A 21,710-nucleotide genomic window follows, 5' to 3' on the forward strand; every position below is an offset into this window, starting at 1 on the left:
CATTAAGAAAAAAAACCTACAGATATTACCTCTTGTGTAAAAAGTCACACTAAACTAAATATCATAAAACATCACACTTTAAAAATGGAAACCTACAGTGAAATCTATATTTTTAAGGATTTATTTGTAGTTCAAAGGCTTGTTTTAGTTATGTAACCCTGAACCTTTAGTCACCAAAACTGCATTACCTAGAGGGGAAAAAACGGCCCCAGGAAACTGTCCTCAGTGTTGGAAAAGGTTTCTCAACATTGTTTCTACCCTGTAACATTTATTTATTTCAAATAAATGCAATTTACGACCCCATATAGTGGACTATGAAAATAAGTTATCTAAATAATAGTTAATCTGTGTAAAACTGCATAACAAAAAGTTACTTTGACTCAAATGGAAAGCTACTATGTAATAGGATGTAAGTTTTTCATCAGAAAACACTGGCTTATTTATCATAAATAAAGGCTAAAACAAGATTTATTCTTGTTTTTTATAGGGAACCATTTTGTTTTCCAGAGATAAATGGGGGGGGGAAAGATTTGACTTTGACATGTGAATATTTCTGTTAAAAGGACTAAACATTTAACGGGTGAGTTTTTCAATGTGGTTCCTTTCTTCAGTGAAATTTGCAGCATGTTTGTCATTTCCGTTTTACGTAACGTACATACCCATGTGCGTAAATCCTTCACCATTTCCAGAGGTTATATGGCATTATTTCCACTCTCTGTGGGGATAAAAACAACACGAAAAGGAAAATAAAAATGAGGTCAAGCCTGAGATCACATGGATAACCAGCAGGTGGCAGTGTTGCATAAAGTTTCAGTGGATCAGATTTAGGAACTGAATGAAATATATGATCTCAGATTTGGACATTGTCCTGATTTTTTTTTTTTTTTTCTCTTCCCAAAATACAAGCAATTAAATAAATCATTTTTTAAATTTAAATAGCAACCACCTGTGCTTTCCCCGCTTCCTCCTAATTGGCTCATTATCTCCCTCTCTTCCTCTATTTTGTCTTCCCACTCCAGTCTTGGTTTATAATGATTTTTCCCTCTTACATCCCCACCTCATATAAGCCGGCAGACAACTGCGTCCCAGTTGATGGACTGGCTGGGATTAATTTAGACAGTCTAGCAGCCAGCTGTGTAAACATCCATTAGTAATTCATGACTCTGTCCAGCTTCCCAGGGCTTCAATTAACCCCTGATTTTTGTGTGTTTTCCCTTTCGGACACCCATCCGTCTCCCTATCGCTCTCTTTCTCCAGATGCTTTTCATCCTCCTTCGTTCTCATTCTGCTCTCCATCAATCATTCTCTTTGGGTCTGAGAGTGCTTGTCATCCAATTAAAAGAAGATAAAAATTTCATTTCGAACAGAAGCAAACAAAAGCAGCCGACCAGGTGGTGTTTACTGATCCTTTACAATGTATGCAAATTAAAAACTTTTGCATGGAAAGGAGGGACGTTGTGTTGATGAAGCTGCAGGTTGGACGTGAGTTTTTGCAGTAGAAATGATTTGCAGTATTATAGTGATGAACTTCAACGTAAAACCCAGTTAAATTTCTGGCCATTTGTCAGATATGTAAAGTCTTAAATCTTATAAGCCAGATCAGATTTAAAGGGATAGTTCAGGTTGTGACCAATTATAGTTTTATCAGTCGAAGGCTGCATCTTCACACTGAAGGACATAGTTTTCCAGCTAATGGCTTGTCATAGTGGTTCATGACAAAATGTATTTTATAAACCTTTTAAACCCAGTTTGCAGTATGTGAATGTTCTTATTAACTGCGATCTGCCGCAGGCTTCAATGTAAAAAAACGTCTAATGCAGCTACTTGGGGGTTTATAAAAGTGTTAAAATCAAACTTTATGGTATTATTTATATTTGAGCTGGTTGAAGAAGCATTTTTCTGGACAGGTTTGTTGGAAAACTAATGGTGCACTTAATTTAAAACCTCTGGGACTCGCCAGTTGTGCTAACTACCATCAATATTACAAGCTAATAATTTAAGCAAATGGAAAATTTAAACTTCTCTGTTTTATTCCTTCTCATAGAAAGTACTTCTGGCTCAATACTTTTGTTTTTTTTTACCTATCTTTCTTGGACAGAGCTGTTCACTGGGCTATTGCTGCTATTAACTTTGTGTAGTTTTCTTTTTGCCATAGAAAGGTCTTCCTGCTCGCTGCTTCTGCATTTACCAGTGTCTCTTTTCTGGAATTATCAACTGGCGAAGTAGCTGTTGGCATAACTGTGTGTAATGTTGTTCCTTCCCATAGAGAGTATTCCTGATTCAGTGTTCCTATCTTTACCTGGGTATCTTTCCTGTATAGAGCCATTCAAGGATCAATTCCTGCCATAAGTATGCATACGCTTTGTTTTTCTTGCTGATAGAAAGTATTCCTGGCTCTATGCTTAGATGTAAAGCTGTGTCTCTTTCCTGGCTGCTCACACTGAGTCTTCTGCTGGATGTTTGTTTCTGTTAAAAGGAAGTGGTTCCTCTCCACTGTCATCACCTGCTTGCCCAGGATGAGGAATTGATGCACAATCACTGACTCGATGCAACCTGCCGTACTTCCATTTTATGTTACTTTTTCTTCAAATGCCATTACATTTTATTGAATCTGATTGTATGATAGGGTTGAATGATACTTCGGATTGAATTGAACTGTATGCAATTACATTTGAATGTATTGGAATAATATGAATTGAGTTTGGGCTAAACTAGATTTTATGTAACTCGATGTGAATTTGGACCCATTTGTCATCTAAAGTGATTTTACGCTATATAAATGAACTGATTTCAATTCAGACTCTGTGGCAGTGGGTTTCATATGTTTGGGAGCCATGTTGGATTTTCAGGTTGGTTCTTTCCAGGTGGAAATACAGGCTTCATGGTGCGTTCAAGTGGATTTTTTTCAACTTGGAAATTCCATTTTCCCAGTACAAATGAAGAGTTAAGATTTGCTGTTTGTAATTTTTCTGCAGGACCCCACTTCCAAAAAAATCATTTAACATTGTTAGTTTAATGCACCAAAATGCTTTCAAGGTTAGTAAAAAGGTTTATAAAAATATTTGAGTTTTTCTTTCTGCTGGAATTTAATAATTTTTTGAAGAATATCATGAGTTGTGCAGGATATTAGTACTACTTTAACAAATGATCAGCTTCCATCTTTTTTTACTTTCAAGTCAAACAGAAAACTTTCATTTCTGTTTCAGTAGAAATCAAGATTTTATTCTTTCAGTTGTTTTCTACAGATTCATCTGAGAGGTCTCTGATGCCACCTTGCTCCTTTCTATTATTTAGTTATTGAACGCAGCTTGTTGATCATCTGTAGGTTCTGCTCAAACAGAATAATATTTGTGTTTTTTGACATCTGCTCTGACACAAATAATCTTTCAAAGCTCACCCTGTTAAGAACTGCAGCACAATTTAGCCAAAGCCGGTGTAATTATCTTAAATGCCTCCTTGCTAACCAGCTGAAGGAAGGAAATCTGAGTTTCTTCTCTTACTTTCTCCCAGCAGCTCCTCAGACATCAGATTATCCTGCCGGTTGCCCAGGACGAAAGCCAGGAAGGAGAGGATCAGAGCATCCATGATGCCCATGATAGCCAGGATGTAGGCCCAGCGCACTGAGCAGGCACCCAGCGTGTACTTGTCGGTCTGTTCGCCGCACATCCGCTTCACCTCGTCGCTGTCCCAGCCGTCTGGGTAGATCATGCAGCCCAGAATCAGGCTTGTACCTGGAACAGGAGGCGAGACAGATGGGTGAGGGTACTTAACAAGCTACCAGGGGAGAGTTCATGTTGCAAACCTGAAAACATACTGTGGTTTATTAAAAACAGCAACACTGCAGCATAGGTTGTTGGTTACAAATACAGTTCCTTACCAAAGTATTCATATCCTGCAGATTGTGTCTTGTTACAACCACAACATTTTATGAGATTTATTCCAATTTAATTTGGATTTGTCTCTACCAGTTTTGCACATCTAGATACTTTTGCCCATTTCTAAAATGGTTCAGTCTCAGTCATACTGGATGGAAAACGTATGTGAACTCAAGCTTTAGATTCTCAATTTGACTTAAGTATGAACTTTGACTAGGCCCTTCTAGCGCATTAATATGCTTTTATCTAAACCACTTCCTCTTAGCTTTGGCTGTATGTTTAGGGTTGTTGCCCTGTTGAAAGGCAAACCTTTGCCCCAGTATCCAGTCACTGATGAGCCTGATAGTCTGGGGCTGGAATGCTGCTTCTGAATGTCCGGCCATCAAGTTAGCGACCTTAAAGCAGAACACTGATCCAAAGCACCCTGCAGACAAGAGTCGGCCCATATTCTTCCTCACTGACGTAAAACTCATCAGTTACCGCAAATATGCTTACGGCAAAATTAGTTTGATCTGAAACTGTTAAGTGTAAAAAAAAAAAAAAAAACAGAAGAAATCTGTAAAACAAATTGCATTACACATATGTGGCATTTACTAGTTAGGGGGCTTCCTAAGGCAATTGATAACTGGTTTCACTACGTTTTATTTCAGAGTATTAACGGAAAAAGGTCTGAATACACCTTTTGTTAGTAAAGTAGTGTTGGTCTGCCGTATAAAATCCAACTAAAAGTTTGAAGTTTGTGGTTAAAATGTGGCATAATATGAAAAGGTTGAAGGGGTGTGAATACTTTCGTATGGTGCTGTACTTGGAGAATTTGTGAGTTTATAAACAATGTTAGCTTTAAGGAAGCAAACTGTTGGGAAATAGATTTTTAGAGTCATATGAGTTCACGTCCTGTGATCATCGCCTTGGGTGTTTGCTAATAAATTCAGACTAAGTTGAAATCTGCATCTTTTAGAGACAAAAAAACACATTTTATAAGAGTCTTACAAATAATGGAGAGCAGTGGAAGATAGCTGCAAACTAAAGCAGGAGGGAGTGAGCATCAGAAGAAAAAGAAACAGTGTTGGCAGCAGTTTAGAGACAGGACAGAGGTGTTGAAAGAGGCGTCTGAACAGAACCATGTGTTGACATGGGCTCTCTTCACAAGCCGTCTGCTACATGGCTGATTACGTTACACTCTTTGGAAGCAGTCGTCTGATTACACTTTAGCAGGGAGCTGTTTCCACACAGTCGTGTCAGTCAGGACACATGTGGGACTGGGACGTCTGTATACGGTTGTGAAACAGGAACAAAAGCAGCTTCAGAAGCTTTGTTTGTCTTTTAGAAAGCAAGTTTTACATGGTGGTGCTTAAGATCGAGGAATGTATTAGAAAAGGTTAAAATGACACATTAAAAAAGCCATGTTATGAACTAGGATAAACTACTTTCCAGGGATATATGTGTGTTCTGTTTAAACTGTAACCTAAGCTACAAGTGGATTAACCAGGCTGATAATCCCTGGAAATGGAAGTGAGGCTCGCTCCCCTCCCTCCCTTCCTTCGCTTTGTCATCTCTCACCTTCCCTCCTCTTTCCTTCCATGCAGCAACCATGATCATAACAAGCGATGTAGCTACATTGTAGGAAGAGAGCTTTACATGCTCTCTATGGGGTTTCCTACTGAACCAGATAATCCCTTCTGGTTTTCCAACCACTCATCTACCCAGCAACTAAACCAGTGAAAACATCTACAAGCTACTGTTACAATAACTGTTACTGTTCAGGGTTTCAGAAATTACTGAAACTAGCCAGTAGATGGCTGTGCTCCTAAACTGACAGGCCATGCAAGGAGAGCATTAGCCCAAGAGGCCCCATGGTGACTCTGAAAGAGCAGCAGAGACCACAGCTCAGGTGGGATAATCGTGTTTCAAGATTTCAGAGCAAACGTGGAAGAAGGTTGTCTCGTCAGATGAGATCAACTTTCTGACCTTGACAATCTGTCTGACCTTTAGCTGTTTTGTGAAGCAGAATGGGCAAAAGTTTCAGTCTCTTGTTGTACAAAGCTGGAAAAGACATACCCCAAAAGACCTGTAGCAATAAGTTCAGCAATAAGGGGTTCTGCAAAACACTGCCTTGGGAGCCTGAATACATATTTCACTGTAAAAGTGTTCCTGATCAGTTTTCAACATCTGATTTTCCAACTTCCACCCTTTTCGCTTGTATCTCCATGTGGATTTAGTCTGTAGTTTCATTCAGGCTTAAAGGAAATCTCGGAAAGTCTGGGTTTTCACTGTATGTAACTATTAAGAAGTTTTGGTTATGTGTGTAAAATCGTCTTTTGTGAATTGGAAAACTGTGTTTTAGACAAATATATTTACCCATAAATGGATGCCTTGCTTAAATGTGGCAAACTACGTATGAACTATGTATACCTATGTAACTAGGAATAAGGTATGAGCAGAGAGATGCCTTTTTCTTGGTCGTTTGAGGTCTTGTAAATTAGATGCATGAACAATGTCTGTTTCAGCCCCTGTTTCAGGTGCTTAAACTGTGCAATTCTTGATTAGATCAAGTCCGCTGATACTAAAGCTCTTGTGAATAAAAAATAAAAGCAACAGATACAGCTGTCCTTTCAGCCATGCAGTTTGTTTATTTTCTGTAATGAGAATCTCAACTCCTCTTCTGTGTGAACAACCTGTTCCTTTTTTTGTTTCAGCTGCAGTGTTAATAGACTGGGTTGAACTGGATGGGATCTCTCCCAAAGGCTTTTAGTTGAAGGAAACGCACAAGATCAAGGAGACAGCAGGTTTGTCTTTCTGACTTAAATCTGAACGCCCCAAGATCTGCTGGGGTGGTTTCACCCTTAGCTCTGTGTACTACTTAACCTCAATATGCATTTAGGAAATGAAGAGAAATGTAAATTGCTCTTGATTCAACCTCTGATCTGTTTTAGAAATTGTATTCAGTTCAAAAATACACCCGAGGTATATATACTCCTCCTCCACCTCCACTTCTCCCCTGATAGAAGTAATTTTGTTCAAATTCAAGATGAGATGACTGTGTTCACGCCATGCCACAAACCGGTCCACCTGTTCTTGTACTCAGCTTCTTGTCCATCTCAGATACACCCGATAAGTGCAGAATCATCCGAGTATTTCTGCAGATGACGGGAGTCTGTCTTGTACTGGAAGTCTGAGGTGTACAGAGTGAAAAGGAATGGTAAGAGTACAGTCCCCTGTGGTGCTCCTGTGCTGCTGACTACCTGGTTAGACTCATAACCCTTCAGTCTCACACACAGTGTGCCTGTCAGGTAGTCTTTGATCCATGCAAAAGATTGCATTTCCTTTATGCAAATGTTAGTGAAGCGTACATCTTCAAAGGAAGACCTCCTTTTGGCAAATCAGACCAAAATCTTGTTTTTCTCTGCTTGCAATATAAAAATGTATTAAATCTGACTTTCAAGCTTTAGTTGACTTCTAATCCCTTTCCTTTCGGCAAAGCCAAAAAAGCTCCCATGATGACAATTTTAGACTAGTACACAAATTCTGTTGCTACAAACCATCTGCCATTAACACATCTATGCAAACTCATGCAGCCCAATGGAGTCGGGCTTTTTGTCTCCTGCCAGATAAATGTTTGTCATCTCAGCTTCCCTGCAGCCTTCTTTGCCACACAGAAAAAGCAGTTGCTTGCACACAATCCCTGTCATAAATAATGACATTCATTATGAAATCATCACACGACTGACTTGTCAGCTCATTTCAGTTCTTCATGAGTGATGTATTCAAGTTGGACAGCCTCAAAGCTGAAGGTAACATTTATATCGGCAGAAAACCGCAGAGCGATCTGAGCTTGCAACGCCTCATATGATTGAGGTCAACAGGAAAATGGAGGACAGGCTGCTCAAAAATGTTCAAAACAAGCTCCCTGACTGGAAGCTTTATTCATGTGGTAGTACTCGAACACTGCAGGAGATGTGCAGTAATGAGCTACATCTCACACTGGGCGGCTGAGAACTATACCAAAGTGGGAGAAAAGAGAAGGTCGGTTAATTTGCAGTGCTACGTCTCATTCTTTCACCTCTTTCTCTCTAAATGCTCTAGAGATCTTGAGTCCGGTGTTTTTTGAGAGGTCAGAGCTTTTTAGAACTATGGATTTCTAGAAAGCCATGTTTCGTATTTCATGTAATGCGTTCGAGGATTTTATGTTCTCCTGTCCTGCATATTCAGGTATCAACTAGATTAATGGAAACATTGAGGGCCGATGTGATTTGGAAATTAGTTTTACAGTATTTTACTGGTAGTTTTGGCTTTTCCTGTACCAATCTAGGAGCACTTAATCTATAATCTAGCACTTTTAGTCAATTTCATGTTTATTTTTTTGAAAGACAAAATTTGTTTTATTTTAAAGTTACATTGTGTGTTTTTGTCATTTATGGAGTAGTTTTTTATCCGTAGATCTCCACAACTGGATGCAACCGACTCATCTGTCTGTCTATTTAGCAGTCTAGGACTGTTTAACACAAATTAGCTAATTATTTAAGTATCTAGACAGCAAGAAAAAGTAGCTCAGAAAAAAATATTGGTAGAATAATAGCTATCCAGATAGTTAAATAGCTTACAAATTAAGTAGCTAACTATCTAGATGCTGAGTTATACAGCTAGCTATATAGATGGTGAGATAAACAGCTGTCCACCTAGGCATCTGCATAGCTTGACAAATAGCTAATGACAAACTACCTATGTAGCTATTTAGCAAACTATGTGTTAAGTTTTCTCTAGCTAAATTGCTCACTAGTTTAATAACTAGCTATCTACAAGGCCAAAAAACGTGCTAGATAACAAAATCTATATATAACTGGCTGGATTTATGTATATCTAGATAAGATGCATAACAAACTAAATTGCTAATTGGCTAATTGGCTAGTTTTAGGTTTTCTGTCTAGTTAGCTGTTTATTTTGCTTTCCAGATAGATAGAAGAATCCCCTGTTAGTTAAATAACTAGCAATTTAAATAGCTAGGCTTTTTTCTAGATACCTAGCTAACTATGTAGCTATGATGGCCAATTATTGCACCATTTATTGTTAAAAAAAAGGACATTTTTTTCAAAACTGGTTTAGAATAATAACTATATTTCATGTTTGCCAGCTCAAAAAGCTGGCAGTATGGCTGTAAGTGTTACTTTGCTGTTTAAATACGTTCTTTTTCTGTTCCACGAAATAATTGCAGTAAGTAATGTAAAAGGAGCACAGAAGAAGCCTATTCGATCATAGGTTAATTTTATTTTTGTTTTGCATTTCTGAATCTCTGATGGTATGCAATGCTTGATTTATGGCCAAATTCACTGCAATAAATACCACAACATATGATGCCCTTTTTGCAGCTAGCAAGCAACCTATGAGGAATTCAGGTCCTTATACATCCATTGCACCAAAATCATTAAATACACAGGAGTCTGCTTTATACTTTCATTTAATTTTTCTCTTAATAAATATTTATTTTGTAATATCCAAGCTGTATATGTGGTTATCTGATTATATCGTATTGCAGATGTGTGCTGGGTGCTCAGGGAGAACCGCAGATTTAATGTTTCCAGTAAGTGCTTGCTTATGGTGATACTCTGCTCTTTAAACATCTCCAGCTTTATAGAGAGAAGGATGTGCTGGGTTTCAATGCACAATACCCTATACATCCCATGTTCTCTGACAGCTGATTTCTCATTGATACATAGGAAATTATGCCTTCAGTGGAAGTCTGTATCTCCAACATACCCTTAATAATTATAAATGACCCCTAATTATCTCCCACTCAACACTCATTCCTTCCCAGCTGCCTGGTTTTGGCAGTGACATATTATATTTTAGACGTACGAGTCTCAGTGTTGTATTTGCACACCAAGCTTCTCACAGGGTCAGCTGTAGCCGTCTACACTTTCCGATTCATGTTCCCCTGAATGTTATAGGCATCCCTCAGCTCCATGCTCATTTGTGTTGATGCTTGGAGCTCGTACTCTTTGCAGTGGGCATCTGCTTCAAGGTGGAGCATGACAAATGCAATTAATTGGAGTTAATTGGGGCAGAAACTGGCAGATGCAGGAAGGTATGAGGCAATGCCCTCCCCTTCATCTCTTTTTCTCTACGCCCTTCTGCCACGTGAAGCAGCGTGTAGATATGTGTGAGGGGGAGCAGAGAGATAAGGTTGGGGAAATGAAGTATAATTTGCAACATGATTCCTGCAGCATATCCCATCTTCATTAATGCTTTTAGCAACAGGTCCAATGATTTCATATGGTTTGTCTGCGTCCGGAGTGCAAATTAATGATCGGCTTCAAAGCTGCTGTATTTTTATTGTTTATCTTTTTTTTTTTAATCCCTCATTACACGGGAGAATATGAGAAAGATGAAATTATTACATTCATTTGTGGTACACTATAACATAGAAAAATATATATAGACCCAAAAGAAGGCTATTTTACTTAAAACATATCAAGTGATCCTTTTAAATTTTTAATGATTTGTGTATGTTTGATGAATAAGTAACTGGCTTTGCCCACACCCTTCCATCCAGGTCATGAAAAGAATAGTACTCGCACCCTTTTTCCACTTTAGCATTACAGTGAGTCATTATTTATTCAACAAAACAAAAGCAAAACCCAGACAGATGTGTGTACATTCTTAGACAAAAGAAGGTTAAAGTGGAAGCCAGTCGAAAGTCTGTAAAAACGAATGTTATGGTTGTTTGCAGTTCTGGGGTGGTGTAGTGACCATGAACACCCAGATTAGACCTTTCATACACATTTACCTGTCTCTAGTTGTTAAGTTTTTCTCTCTCTCCAACTTTAAACAATGTGGAAGGAATAAATAGTAGGATACATTTTGTCTTACTGAATGACACATCACATGTTGCCCACAGCCTGCAAATGACTGCCTTATCCAGCCCTTGGGAGGACTCCTTGGGAAGCTCCAGCTCCCAGCACTGTTTGTACTGACTCTGAGAAAGAGACTCCAGACAGGACACAGAACCAGCAAGGATAAGCCGAACTGATCTCAGACCAAGTTTGTTGTGATAAAGTTTGTAGCATTCGACAATGTGTTAGTTCCATTTAATTTTTGTGCAAAGTTCCTGCATCTTTAATTTCCCTTCAAACATCTGACATGCTGAGCATCACTAATTGATTACAAGTTAAAGTTCCTGAATTCCTACTAGTTTATTTAGTTTATAGTGATAACTGTATAAGGTATAGGGTAGATAACTGTATAGGGTACTGCCCACAGCCATCAGCATCTACAACAACGTTTTGAAGAAACCTTCATAATGAGCTACAACAGCATTCAATTTCCCTTTGGGATTAATAAAGTATTTTTAAATTGAATTGAATTGATACATTATGAAATATAAACTGATAAGTACAATTTTGTTATATTTCAGCGGGTATGAGAATAACAAATTCCTTTATTTACCAATATTTTTATTTTAACTTTTCTCTCTTCTTTCTGAAAACTCACACATGTACTTAACTATCCCCAATTTAAAAGACAATAAGAAAACTAAACATACCATATAAGTTGTCACCAACAACAGTTTCTCTCTTAAATGCTTGAGATGAAATGTATTAAAAACAAGTCAAAGAAGATGCAGCGCAGTGTTGCTGACATCTGGTTTCAGCTACTCTCATTTTTGAGACACGATCTTAACAATTCTCTGTGATTTACACACCAACTGGGGTCACTATGAAGCGCCACAAGCATGAAAAATGAAACATTTGCATACCTCTGTTTTCTCCTTTTTTAACTCCTACAACAACTTGTGTTTTGCAGCAGTTTTTGCTGCAAGATGAAACTAAAGGAGGAGGAGTAAGAAACCAAAATTACGAGAAATGAATCATGGAAGGCATGGAAAAGGATGTTGGATACAAATAAGGCTTATAATGATCTTAGTGTTTTGGGTTTAAGGAAGAGGCAAAGATCATCTGGATCATTTATCAGGACATATTTGAATTCATATATTGATGAGTGTTAGCGACATTTTTAGATGTGGATTGAATCGACAGGGCTGGGGAAAGATGAAAATAAAGACAGAGAGGATACAGCACAAACGATGGCTACAAGACTGGAATCCCAATGTGCTTCATTTGAAACATGAAGGGAATGAGAGGAGCTGTTTAAAAATGCAACGCCTGCAGAGCTGCTCTCCTTCATCAGAGAATGACACAGAAACAGAGAAACTTCAAAGTCAGACCTAAATGTATACTTCAACCAGTATAAGATGCTGGACTGCCATCAATTTATCAAAATAAAAGTGTCCTACATATAATAATAATAATAATACATTTTATTTGTATAGCACTTTTCTAAAAACTCAAACTTTACAAGGATCAAGCTAAATTACAAAAAGAGCCGTTAAGAACATCATACAAATGAAGGAAGAAAAAAACACAGTACATTAATCATACATTAAAAGCTGTTCTGAAAAGGTGATTTTGAGATTTTATTTGAATGAGGATAGGTCTGTACAGTCACGGATGTTTGGAGAGAGAGTTCCTGAGGGTGGGAGTAGCTGTGGAGAAGGCTCTGTCCCCCCTGGTCCGGTGCTTGGTTCTGAGTGGTGGAGATAGGAAGTTGGCATCAGAGGAGCGGAGGCTGCAGGAAGGAGTGTGACGGTGGAGCAGGTTGGCGAGGTAGCATTGGGCTTGGTTATGGAGGGCTTTGTGGGTGAGAAGGAGGACTTTGAAATAAATTCCATGGGGGACACGGAGCCAATGGAGCTTCTGGGGAACTGGGGTGATGTGGTCACGGGAGCGGGTGTGGGTGAGCAGGCGAGCAGCAGAGTTTTGTATGTGCTGGAGTTTATTGAGGACATTGAATGATGAATCATAAAGAATACTGTTACAGGAGTCAGGTTTGGAGGTAATGACATGGATGAGAATTTCAGCAGCCGAGAGGGAGAGTGATGGGCGGAGACGAGCAATATGTTTTAGATGCAAAAAGGCAGTTCTTGTGATGTGGTCGACGTGGTGTTCAAAGGGGAGGTTGCTGTCGAAGATGACTCCAAGGTTGCGCATGTGAGTGGAAGGAGACAAAGTGGTGTTGTCAATGGTGAGACTGAAGTTGTTGGTGGTTTTGGTTAAGGATTTGGGATCGATGATGATGATGTCTGACTTGTCACAGTTGAATTTGAGAAAGTTGAGTCCATCTATGATTTTATCTCATTGAGGCAGCTGGTCAGGGTGGAGTGAGTTCATGTTGTGATGAATTTGGTGATGTAAAGTTGGAATTCATCAGCATAGCAGTGAAAGTGAAGACCATGGCTGCGGATGATGGAACCGAGGGGTAGCATGTACAGGATAAGGAGTAGGGGGCCAAGCACCGAACCCTGGGGGGACGCCTTGTGATAGAGGAGCAGTGGAGGAGGTGCAGTTATTGATGCTGATGAATTGTTGCCTGTTTGTGAGCTATGACTGCAGCTAGGAGAGGGTGGTACCAGTGATGTTGAGGGAGGATTGTAGGTGGGCGAGAAGAATGGTATGATTGATTGTGTCGAAGGCTGCGGTGAGGTCTAAGAGGAGGGGAATGCCAGATGCTTTAAATAGGGATCTGTGAAATTACAGAAGCAGAAAACCACAATATACAAATAGCAAAAGTAGATGAAATCCACCTAATTCCTTTTATATTTTTGGCTAACTGGGGCAGTTTAGATTACAACACACAATTCAACTGCTTTATGGAAAAATCTCTTTCCAGATCGTTGCTGCAGTACTTTATTGTTCAGTGCGTACATTAGTTTTGATTGTCAACTCTGTCGGCGTTGCATTTAAACTCTTTGGCCTTACTTTGGTTTTAATCTGCATAAACTGTACTGAAAATCCTCCTCATTCAAGGATTTATTTTCTTATTTCAACCCCTTGCTGTTGAGGACCATGCATGAACCCATTTCAGGGCCGAGTCCAAATACTCCGCCTGCCTCAGTTTGTATTACCCATCATGTTTAAAGTCCGTCCTAGTTGGAGGTCTAATCAAAGTTTTGTCTCATTTCAGGGTTCAGGACATGGACCACCTACTGCTCCGAATGAAATGTTAATTTTGGATGGATGGAGGGTCATGATTATATCACCACCTTTGACGTCTGGTGAGAATTTGACACAAAAAGACCTTCTCTTTGTCTGTCATCAGACTATTAGAGCTGCCCCATATGTGCTGGCCCTCTGGTGCCATTGGCATGCTCATATGAATGTTAATCCTCACAAATGAGCAAAATCTCAATCGGTGAGTACAGAATCGCCCGGGTCTCCTCGTAGTTGTTCGTGTGGTAACGAGGAGGAAGGTGATTAAAACCAGGTTTTCCAGCTCAGAATATCCCAGAAAGAAGAAAAAACATCTGCTAAACCTAAATGAAACAGACCAGTTTTATTATGCCCACATTTTATTTTCTTATCAAAAAACAATAGTCACATTTTCATATAAAAATAAGAAATTATGCTTCATATGTCCCCGCTTTGCTCGCTCAGATGTGGTGACGGCGCTCTTGAATTGCTGAATCTTTTAACGGTTGTCCCTATTTTCTCTCCAAAACTGTGCTGCTTTGAAGTTAGACCGAAGGGATCGCTCCGCTCCATTTCTGTATCATCTAAAATGTCTCTGATCTGAGCCGATGGCCCAGAGTACATACTCTCCTTCTTTTTCTATATTTCTTTCCTTCCTGTCACTCTCTGCTACAATGTCGTTATTACTCCTCCACCACGGAGCTATAATTACAGATGATGTAAAGGGAGGAAAATAACCACAAACCTGTCTTGATAAGAAAACTGTGGACCTCCACAAGTATGGTTTATCCTTGAGAACAATTCCCAGAAGCCTAAAAGGGACATGTTTAGCTGTTCAAAAAGCAAAGCAATGACCCGTTATCACACTGCTGAAGGGGGGCAATGGTTCTGTTCAACAGGGGAGGACAAACAGGTCTGTTGTCCAGGGCCCAGGATCCAGGGAGGGGTCCCAGTCTGCAGTGTAAAAGCCAGAGCAGAGCAGCTTGAAGCAATGTGGGAGTGGCTGCCTGGCATACGCCGGCCATCATGGGCCCAGGACTGTTGACCCGGTTGCTCACCCCTGCCAGCAGAATTAGTTACAAAGTGGCTTACAGACAACAAAGACATTTTGCAATGGTCCAAAAGCTCAATAAAAAATTGTGGGCAGTGCTGAAAAGGTGTGTGTGTGTGAGCGTATAATGTAATAATATGGTGTTCCGGACAAGCCCCCAATCTGTTAGTTTGGCTCAACCGACATCAAATTTGAGCAACACATGAAGGGAAACCAAGCATAAGAGTTAGGTACAAACTGAGTTTATTTAACAACAAAAAACAGAAACAAAGAAAATAAATAAATCAAAGCTGCAGCTCCCAAAAGAGTTGGATCTTATGATTTTTTTGGAAAGATTCTGGCCTTCAGGTCTAATTAACAATAATTTCTCTGGAGATCTGGAAGACACTAACACGCTCATACAAGCTCAGGGAGAAGACCTGGGGCTGTAACTGTTAAATATAAACTTTAATTTTAAAACTTTAAAGGAAAGTTACTACATTTATAAATGTTGACCATAATATTGTAACGTTTCTAATCAAATGGATTTGGAGAACCCAAAAGCTTCAACTAGCTAAAGATGCAAATCTTTGCATTAAAGTACAACAGTTGTTTTTCAGCTGTGTTTTCTTTGTGTCCTGTTTTCAGAACTCAAGCTGATAAAATGGTCTCTCTGTCTGCATCAGATGTTTCTGCTTGTCTAATTGCCCGACAGAGATCATCAGGAACAAAAATGATCGCTAGAAACAGAATATTTACAAGGTGCAGATGCCCAGTGTGTTGAGAAGTGTCTTTTTCATTCCACTATGGACTTTAATCACATCTTTTTCTATAATTTTACAGTGTTAGTTATTATGCTTTGGTTTTTGTATAAAAGACACACCTGATCATCTTGATTTCAGCTTTTTTCAGATCTTGACATAATTTCGGCCAAGATGGAAAAACCCCAGATTAAGGAACCTCTTAATGTTTCATGGAGCAATGCTACTCAGGCCTGTGGTAACTCAATGGGACAACAGGTGATATTTTCTTAGAAGGGTTCCATCCATCCATCCATCCATCCATCAGTCTGTCAGTGCATCTATCTATCATTGCAGCCTTCGTTCTTTTCTTTCTTCCGTTTGTCCAGTAGTTTTTGACCACTGCAGGAATATCTATAAATTCCTTGAGAACATTTTCATTTGCACTTTAAAAATGGCCAAACGCTCAAAAGAAAACTTGAGTCTGTATCAGACTTTAAAAGACTTTAAAAGACTCTTTAAATCGCCACCGCTCTGCACACCACGCTGACCCACGTGAAGCAGTGAGGGAGCTACGTGAGGCTGCTCTTCCGGGACTTCAGCTCGGCATTCAACACCATCATCCCAAGGCGGTTGGTGAGCAAACTGGGACACCTGGGTCTCCCCAACAGCACCTGTAGTTGGATTATGGACTTTCTGACAGACCGCTCCCAGAGGGTGAGAGTAGGACACCACCTGTCCTCTCCATTGAGGACCAGCACGGGCTCTCAACAGGGCTCTGTGCTGAGCCCCCTGCTCTACACCCACGACTGCACCCCCACCCACCCGAGCAACACCATCATCAAGTTTGCGGACGACACCACGGTAGTGGGGCTCATCTCAGGAGGGGATGAGACGGCTTACAGGGCGGAGGTGGAGCATCTGTCAGCATGGTGCATGGACAATAACCTGACTCTGAACACCTCCAAGTCAAAGGAGCTCATCGTTGACTTTCGGAGGTGTAAACAGGACACACAACCCATCACCATCAACGGGGACAGGGTGGAGATGGTGCCGGACTTCAGGTTCCTGGGCACCCACATCAGCGAGGATCTGACATGGACTACTAACTCTACGGCAATCCTGAAGAAGGCGCAGCAGAGACTGTACTTCCTGAGGATTCTCAAGAAGAACAACCTGCGACCAGAGCTGCTGCTGTCCTTCTACCGCTGCTCTGTGGAGTCGGTGCTGAGCTGCGGCATCTCGCCGTGGTTCTCCAGCTGCACTGCAGCAGAGAGGAAGCAGCTCCAACGGGTCATCAACACCGCCCAGAGACTGACTGGCTGCCCTCTCCCATCCCTGGAGGAGATTTACTCCATCCGCTGCCTCAGGAGAGCCTGCAGCATCATCAGGGAGTCCTCACACCCCGATCACTATCTTTTTCAACTGCACCCCTCTGGGAGGCGTTTCAGGGCAATAAGGACAAAAACAAACAGACTGAAAAACAGCTTTTTTCCTAGAGCTGTTGTTGCCCTGAATGCCTCATGTACGCTGTAACAACTGTTACTATTAATAATGACATAAACAGTAAATACATTCCGTGCAATTTCTTCAACATTAAGTGCAATATGCTATGTCCTTTTATTTTATAACTTTATAACTTTTTAATATTTATTTTCTTTAATTTGCACTACTTGCCTGCACTGTTTTGTTCTGTTTTTGGAAATTTCGTTGCACTCATGTGGAGCAATGACAAATAAAGAATTCTGATTCTAAAAAGCTGAATGTATAGGAAACCAGATTAAAAGTGCATAAAACTTGATTATAGAACATTAGACATCAAAACCTATTGGTAGTTCAGCAGAAAAAGAAAACTCAGAAAGATAAAATGCTGTTCTTGATGCAAGACGATCTTTAGTAACTGGTGAGCATCTTTAAGGGTGAATGTTCATAGTCCCTGAACTCATATTTAAAGTTGTCGACTTATACCTGACAGAGCCAGGATATGTTATCAGGTCTGAACTTAGTTTTATGTGTAGCTGTATCACTTCATAGCTGCAGGAATGCCCTCCTGACCAGCTAGTGTTGAGAAGAGGCAAACGTGTTGGGTTTTATGATGGACCAAAGTGGTGCTTGAATATTTGCATGTTTTTATAGCAAAGCAAGGAGTCTCCATTGGTTTGCATCAAATCACAAAGCATTGTTCTCATAGACTGCTCCTGTTGCTGATGGCCCTCCTCTTGGTATTTTCTCACAGAGGAACATGCCAGTGATTCGACCAAAGAACCGTTTCCAGGGCAACCGGCAAGCTTGAAAAGGGAGCAAGAGCATTAATGGGCAGCTGAGGTGACTCTGAACATTACCAAAACAACACACATTCCTTCTCTGCCTCGCTTTCCTTCTCTCTCCACGCAGGAGCTCGCGGCCTCTGATCTGTGGCCTTTTTAGGAGATGTTGAGTGTAAACGCCAAAGTGCACAACAACACAGCCTACTCCTCTCTGCCGTTTTTTCTCGGCGGATTTATAAGTGTGTCCAGAGGGACTCAGAGCCTCTCACAGCTCACACGTCCTAACTCCCCCCCCTGCAAAGTTTATCAAATAACAACCCTCTCTGCGCTGCCACACAACCTCCGGAGCCTTTTGATGTTCTCTCCAGCTCAGAACTAATTTGTATTCAGCGTATACCTCCGGTGTTTCGCTTTGAGTCCTCCCCACCAACATGTTTCAAAGTGTTAACATTGTTAGTCATGTTTTCCACACAGCAAGGTGCACCTTCTCATTTGCAGGTCAATACAGCATGTTGTAATTATTGATGGATGATATGTGCAATTAGACTCTACCTTGGAGGTGATCTGTGGAAGTAGAGAGCTTGTGGCTTCGCGCACAGATTTTTGACCCTGGTTTCAGAAAGCTTTACAGCCCCCTTTACTCTGATATCCTTAAATAAAATCTTGCATAGCCATTTGCCTTTAGAATAATCTGTGGGTGTTTTTGTAAATGTTTTTTCTCCTCAAAATCGAGCAACAGTAAACAACAACAACAATAAAAAATGCATTTTCTTTGTGATTAAAAACAGATGAACAGAAGTGTCAATTTATTATTGAAATTAAAAAAACATTTTCATATTTGAACCTTCACTCTGTGTCATCAATGCCCATATATGGTATGGGTCATCAAGCACACAATGCAATAATAAAATGCTACAGTGTTTTTGCTTATATAATTATCCTTATGTAAACTCGTAAAAAAATGAGATAGGGTTAGTTTTTTTTTTGTTTTGCAGCTCTAGTGGCTTTTATTTTTGTAACTTTTCTTTAAAGTAGGCAGACAGGAAAAGGTAGAGAGCCAAAGCCTCTCAATACATGGGCCCTGCGCTCTACATACCAAAGAAATAGCGCCCCCTACGGTAAGAGGTTGTCACAGAATTAGGTGCCTGTCTAGTAAAAAAAAGAGTAATTCGTTGTTTCTCTTTGAATGAAAAGACAATCAGATTTAACTCCTAACTCATCTGTTTTTAAACCGTAAAAAGAGAAACGGCTTGTACTTTGGTAACATTGTAACTCTGGAAGAGCTGCAGAGATCCACAACTCAGGTGGGACAATCTGTTGCCCGTACAACTATTAATTGTGCACTCTAAGGGAAAGCGTCCCATTTGGCCAATTTGCCAGAAAGGTGCTCTGGTCAGATGAGGCCAAAATGTAACCTTTTGGCCAACATGGAAAACGCTGTATGTGGATGACAACTAACTCTGCCCTGAAAACACTATCCCCTCAGTGTGGGCAGCATCATGCTGTGGGAATGCTTTAAAGTCCAGATCTTAAGTTAAAATTTGTGACAAAACTTTAAAGATGTTCGCCATCCAGTCTAAGTGAGCTTTAACTGTTGTGCAAAGAAGAATAAGCAAAAATTCAGTCTCTAGATGTGGAAAGTTGGTTGGATGGTTCTACAAAATATTAAACCAGGGGTGATGAATACAAATGTACACTCCTCGTTTCAGATTTTAATTTGCAAAACACCTTTGTGCCACTTTTTGTCTGTCAAGCACAAACAAACAGTAACATTTGTGGTTGAAATGTGGCAAAATGTAAAAATGTTCAAGAGGTGCTAATACTTCCGCAGGGCACCATATAAATCAGTGAACATCTGAGAATCACTAAGCCTCAAACAATGACAGCCAGGTGTCATAATAAGCCCTTCGGCGAGAATGAGGGATGGCGACCCGAGCCCATGCATCAGTCTCCTCGACACCAGCATCACTCATTGGCCACAAATGCTCGCTGAATCCAGCATCTCTGAGACGTATACGAGGCTACGTCCCAGACAGGTCGCAATGTCCTTGTCCTGTGGTCTCACGCAGAAGGAGGAGGAGGAATAATCAAGCGGCTGCCGCGTCCATCCCAACCCAGTGATCAAGAAGATAAACCCAGGATGAGAAATCTATAAACGCTGCCCCTCCTCATTGAACGCAGGCAGATGCATAGAAGCCAATACAGGGGTTGGACAATGAAACTGAAACACCTGTCATTTTAGTGTGGGAGGTTTCAAGGCTAAATTGGACCAGCCTGGTAACCAGTCTTCATTGATTGCACATTGCACCAGTAAGAGCAGAGTGTGAAGGTTCAATTAGCAGGGTAAGAGCACAGTTTTGTTCAAAATATTGAAATGCACACAACATTATGGGAGACATACCAGAGTTCAAAAGAGGACAAATTGTTGGTGCACGTCTTGCTGGCGCATCTGTGACCAAGACAGCAAGTCTTTGTGATGTATCAAGAGCCACAGTATCCAGGGTAATGTCAGCATACCACCAAGAAGGACGAACCACATCCAACAGGATTAACTGTGGACGCAAGAGGAAGCTGTCTGAAAGGGATGTTCGGGTGCTAACACGGATTGTATCCAAAAAACATAAAACCACGGCTGCCCAAATCACGGCAGAATTAAATGTGCACCTCAACTCTCCTGTTTCCACCAGAACTGTCCGTCGGGAGCTCCACAGGGTCAATATACACGGCCGGGCTGCTATAGCCAAACCTTTGGTCACTCATGCCAATGCCAAACGTCGGTTTCAATGGTACAAGGAGCGCAAATCTTGGGCTGTGGACAATGTGAAACATGTATTGTTCTCTGATGAGTCCACCATTACTGTTTTCCCCACATCCAGGAGAGTTACGGTGTGGAGAAGCCCCAAAGAAGCGTACCACCCAGACTGTTGCATTTCCAGAGTGAAGCATGGGGGTGGATCAGTGATGGTTTGGGCTGCCATATCATGGCATTCCTTTGGCCCAATACTTGTGCTAGATGGGCGCGTCACTGCCAAGGACTACCGAACCATTCTTGAGGATCATGTGCATCCAATGGTTCAAACATTGTATCCTGAAGGCGGTGCCGTGTATCAGGATGATAATGCACCAATACACACAGCAAAACTGGTGAAAGATTGGTTTGATGAGCATAAAAGTGAAGTTGAACATCTCCCATGGCCTGCACAGTCACCAGATCTAAACATTATTGAGCCACTTTGGAGGAGCGAGTCAGGAAACGTTTTCCTCCACCAGTATCACGTAGTGACCTGGCCACTATCCTGCAAGAAGAATGGCTTAAAATCCCTCTGACCACTGTGCAGGACTTGTATATGTCATTCCCAAGATGAATTGACGCTGTATTGGCCGCAAAAGGAGGCCCTACACCATACTAATAAATGATTGTGGTCTAAAACCAGGTGTTTCAGTTTCATTGTCCAACCCCTGTATGTGTTAAAATGACACAATGGTGGCTAAAAAGGTGTTTGACCACTATTTATTTGTAAAAATGCTGTTCCAGACCTTCACGTTTAGTGAAGAAAAAAAAAAGAAGACATTGGCTGACCTTTTTCAAGTTGTCTTTCTCTCAGAAACTTGACAGATGTAGACAGACAACCCTTAGAGTCTATATCCATTATTGTCCATAATTGATTTGCCTTGCTTTCTGTTTTCCCAGACTTCTCCTTCCCCTTTTTCCCTGTCTGTTTGATGATAATACACTAAAAGCACCCATCTTGGAGATGCTGTGTATGTTCAGTGTTCAC

At 40.6% G+C, this 21,710-nt stretch overlaps 1 protein-coding gene and 1 long non-coding RNA gene across 2 annotated transcripts in view; one reads left to right on the forward strand and one right to left on the reverse strand.

Annotated features, from left to right (window-relative positions):
• lhfpl3 (LHFPL tetraspan subfamily member 3) overlaps window positions 1-21,710 on the reverse strand; it is a 48,746-nt gene that overhangs the window by 816 nt on the left and 26,220 nt on the right. Inside the window, exons 2-3 of the mRNA XM_047389383.1 lie at window positions 3,501-3,731; window positions 660-715 (exon numbers count right to left, since the gene is read on the reverse strand). Coding sequence (XP_047245339.1) covers window positions 693-715; window positions 3,501-3,731 — 254 coding nt within the window. The 3' untranslated portion in view covers window positions 660-692. The remainder of the gene's footprint in view (window positions 1-659; window positions 716-3,500; window positions 3,732-21,710) is intronic.
• Window positions 3,622-18,690, forward strand: LOC124882811. Its single transcript, XR_007041997.1, has 4 exons — window positions 3,622-3,756; window positions 6,572-6,661; window positions 13,890-13,980; window positions 17,901-18,690. It is a non-coding gene; the product is annotated as an uncharacterized LOC124882811 (long non-coding RNA).

The sequence above is a fragment of the Girardinichthys multiradiatus genome, chromosome 17 (genome assembly GCF_021462225.1).
Source record: "Girardinichthys multiradiatus isolate DD_20200921_A chromosome 17, DD_fGirMul_XY1, whole genome shotgun sequence".
NCBI classification, from domain to species: domain Eukaryota; kingdom Metazoa; phylum Chordata; class Actinopteri; order Cyprinodontiformes; family Goodeidae; genus Girardinichthys; species Girardinichthys multiradiatus.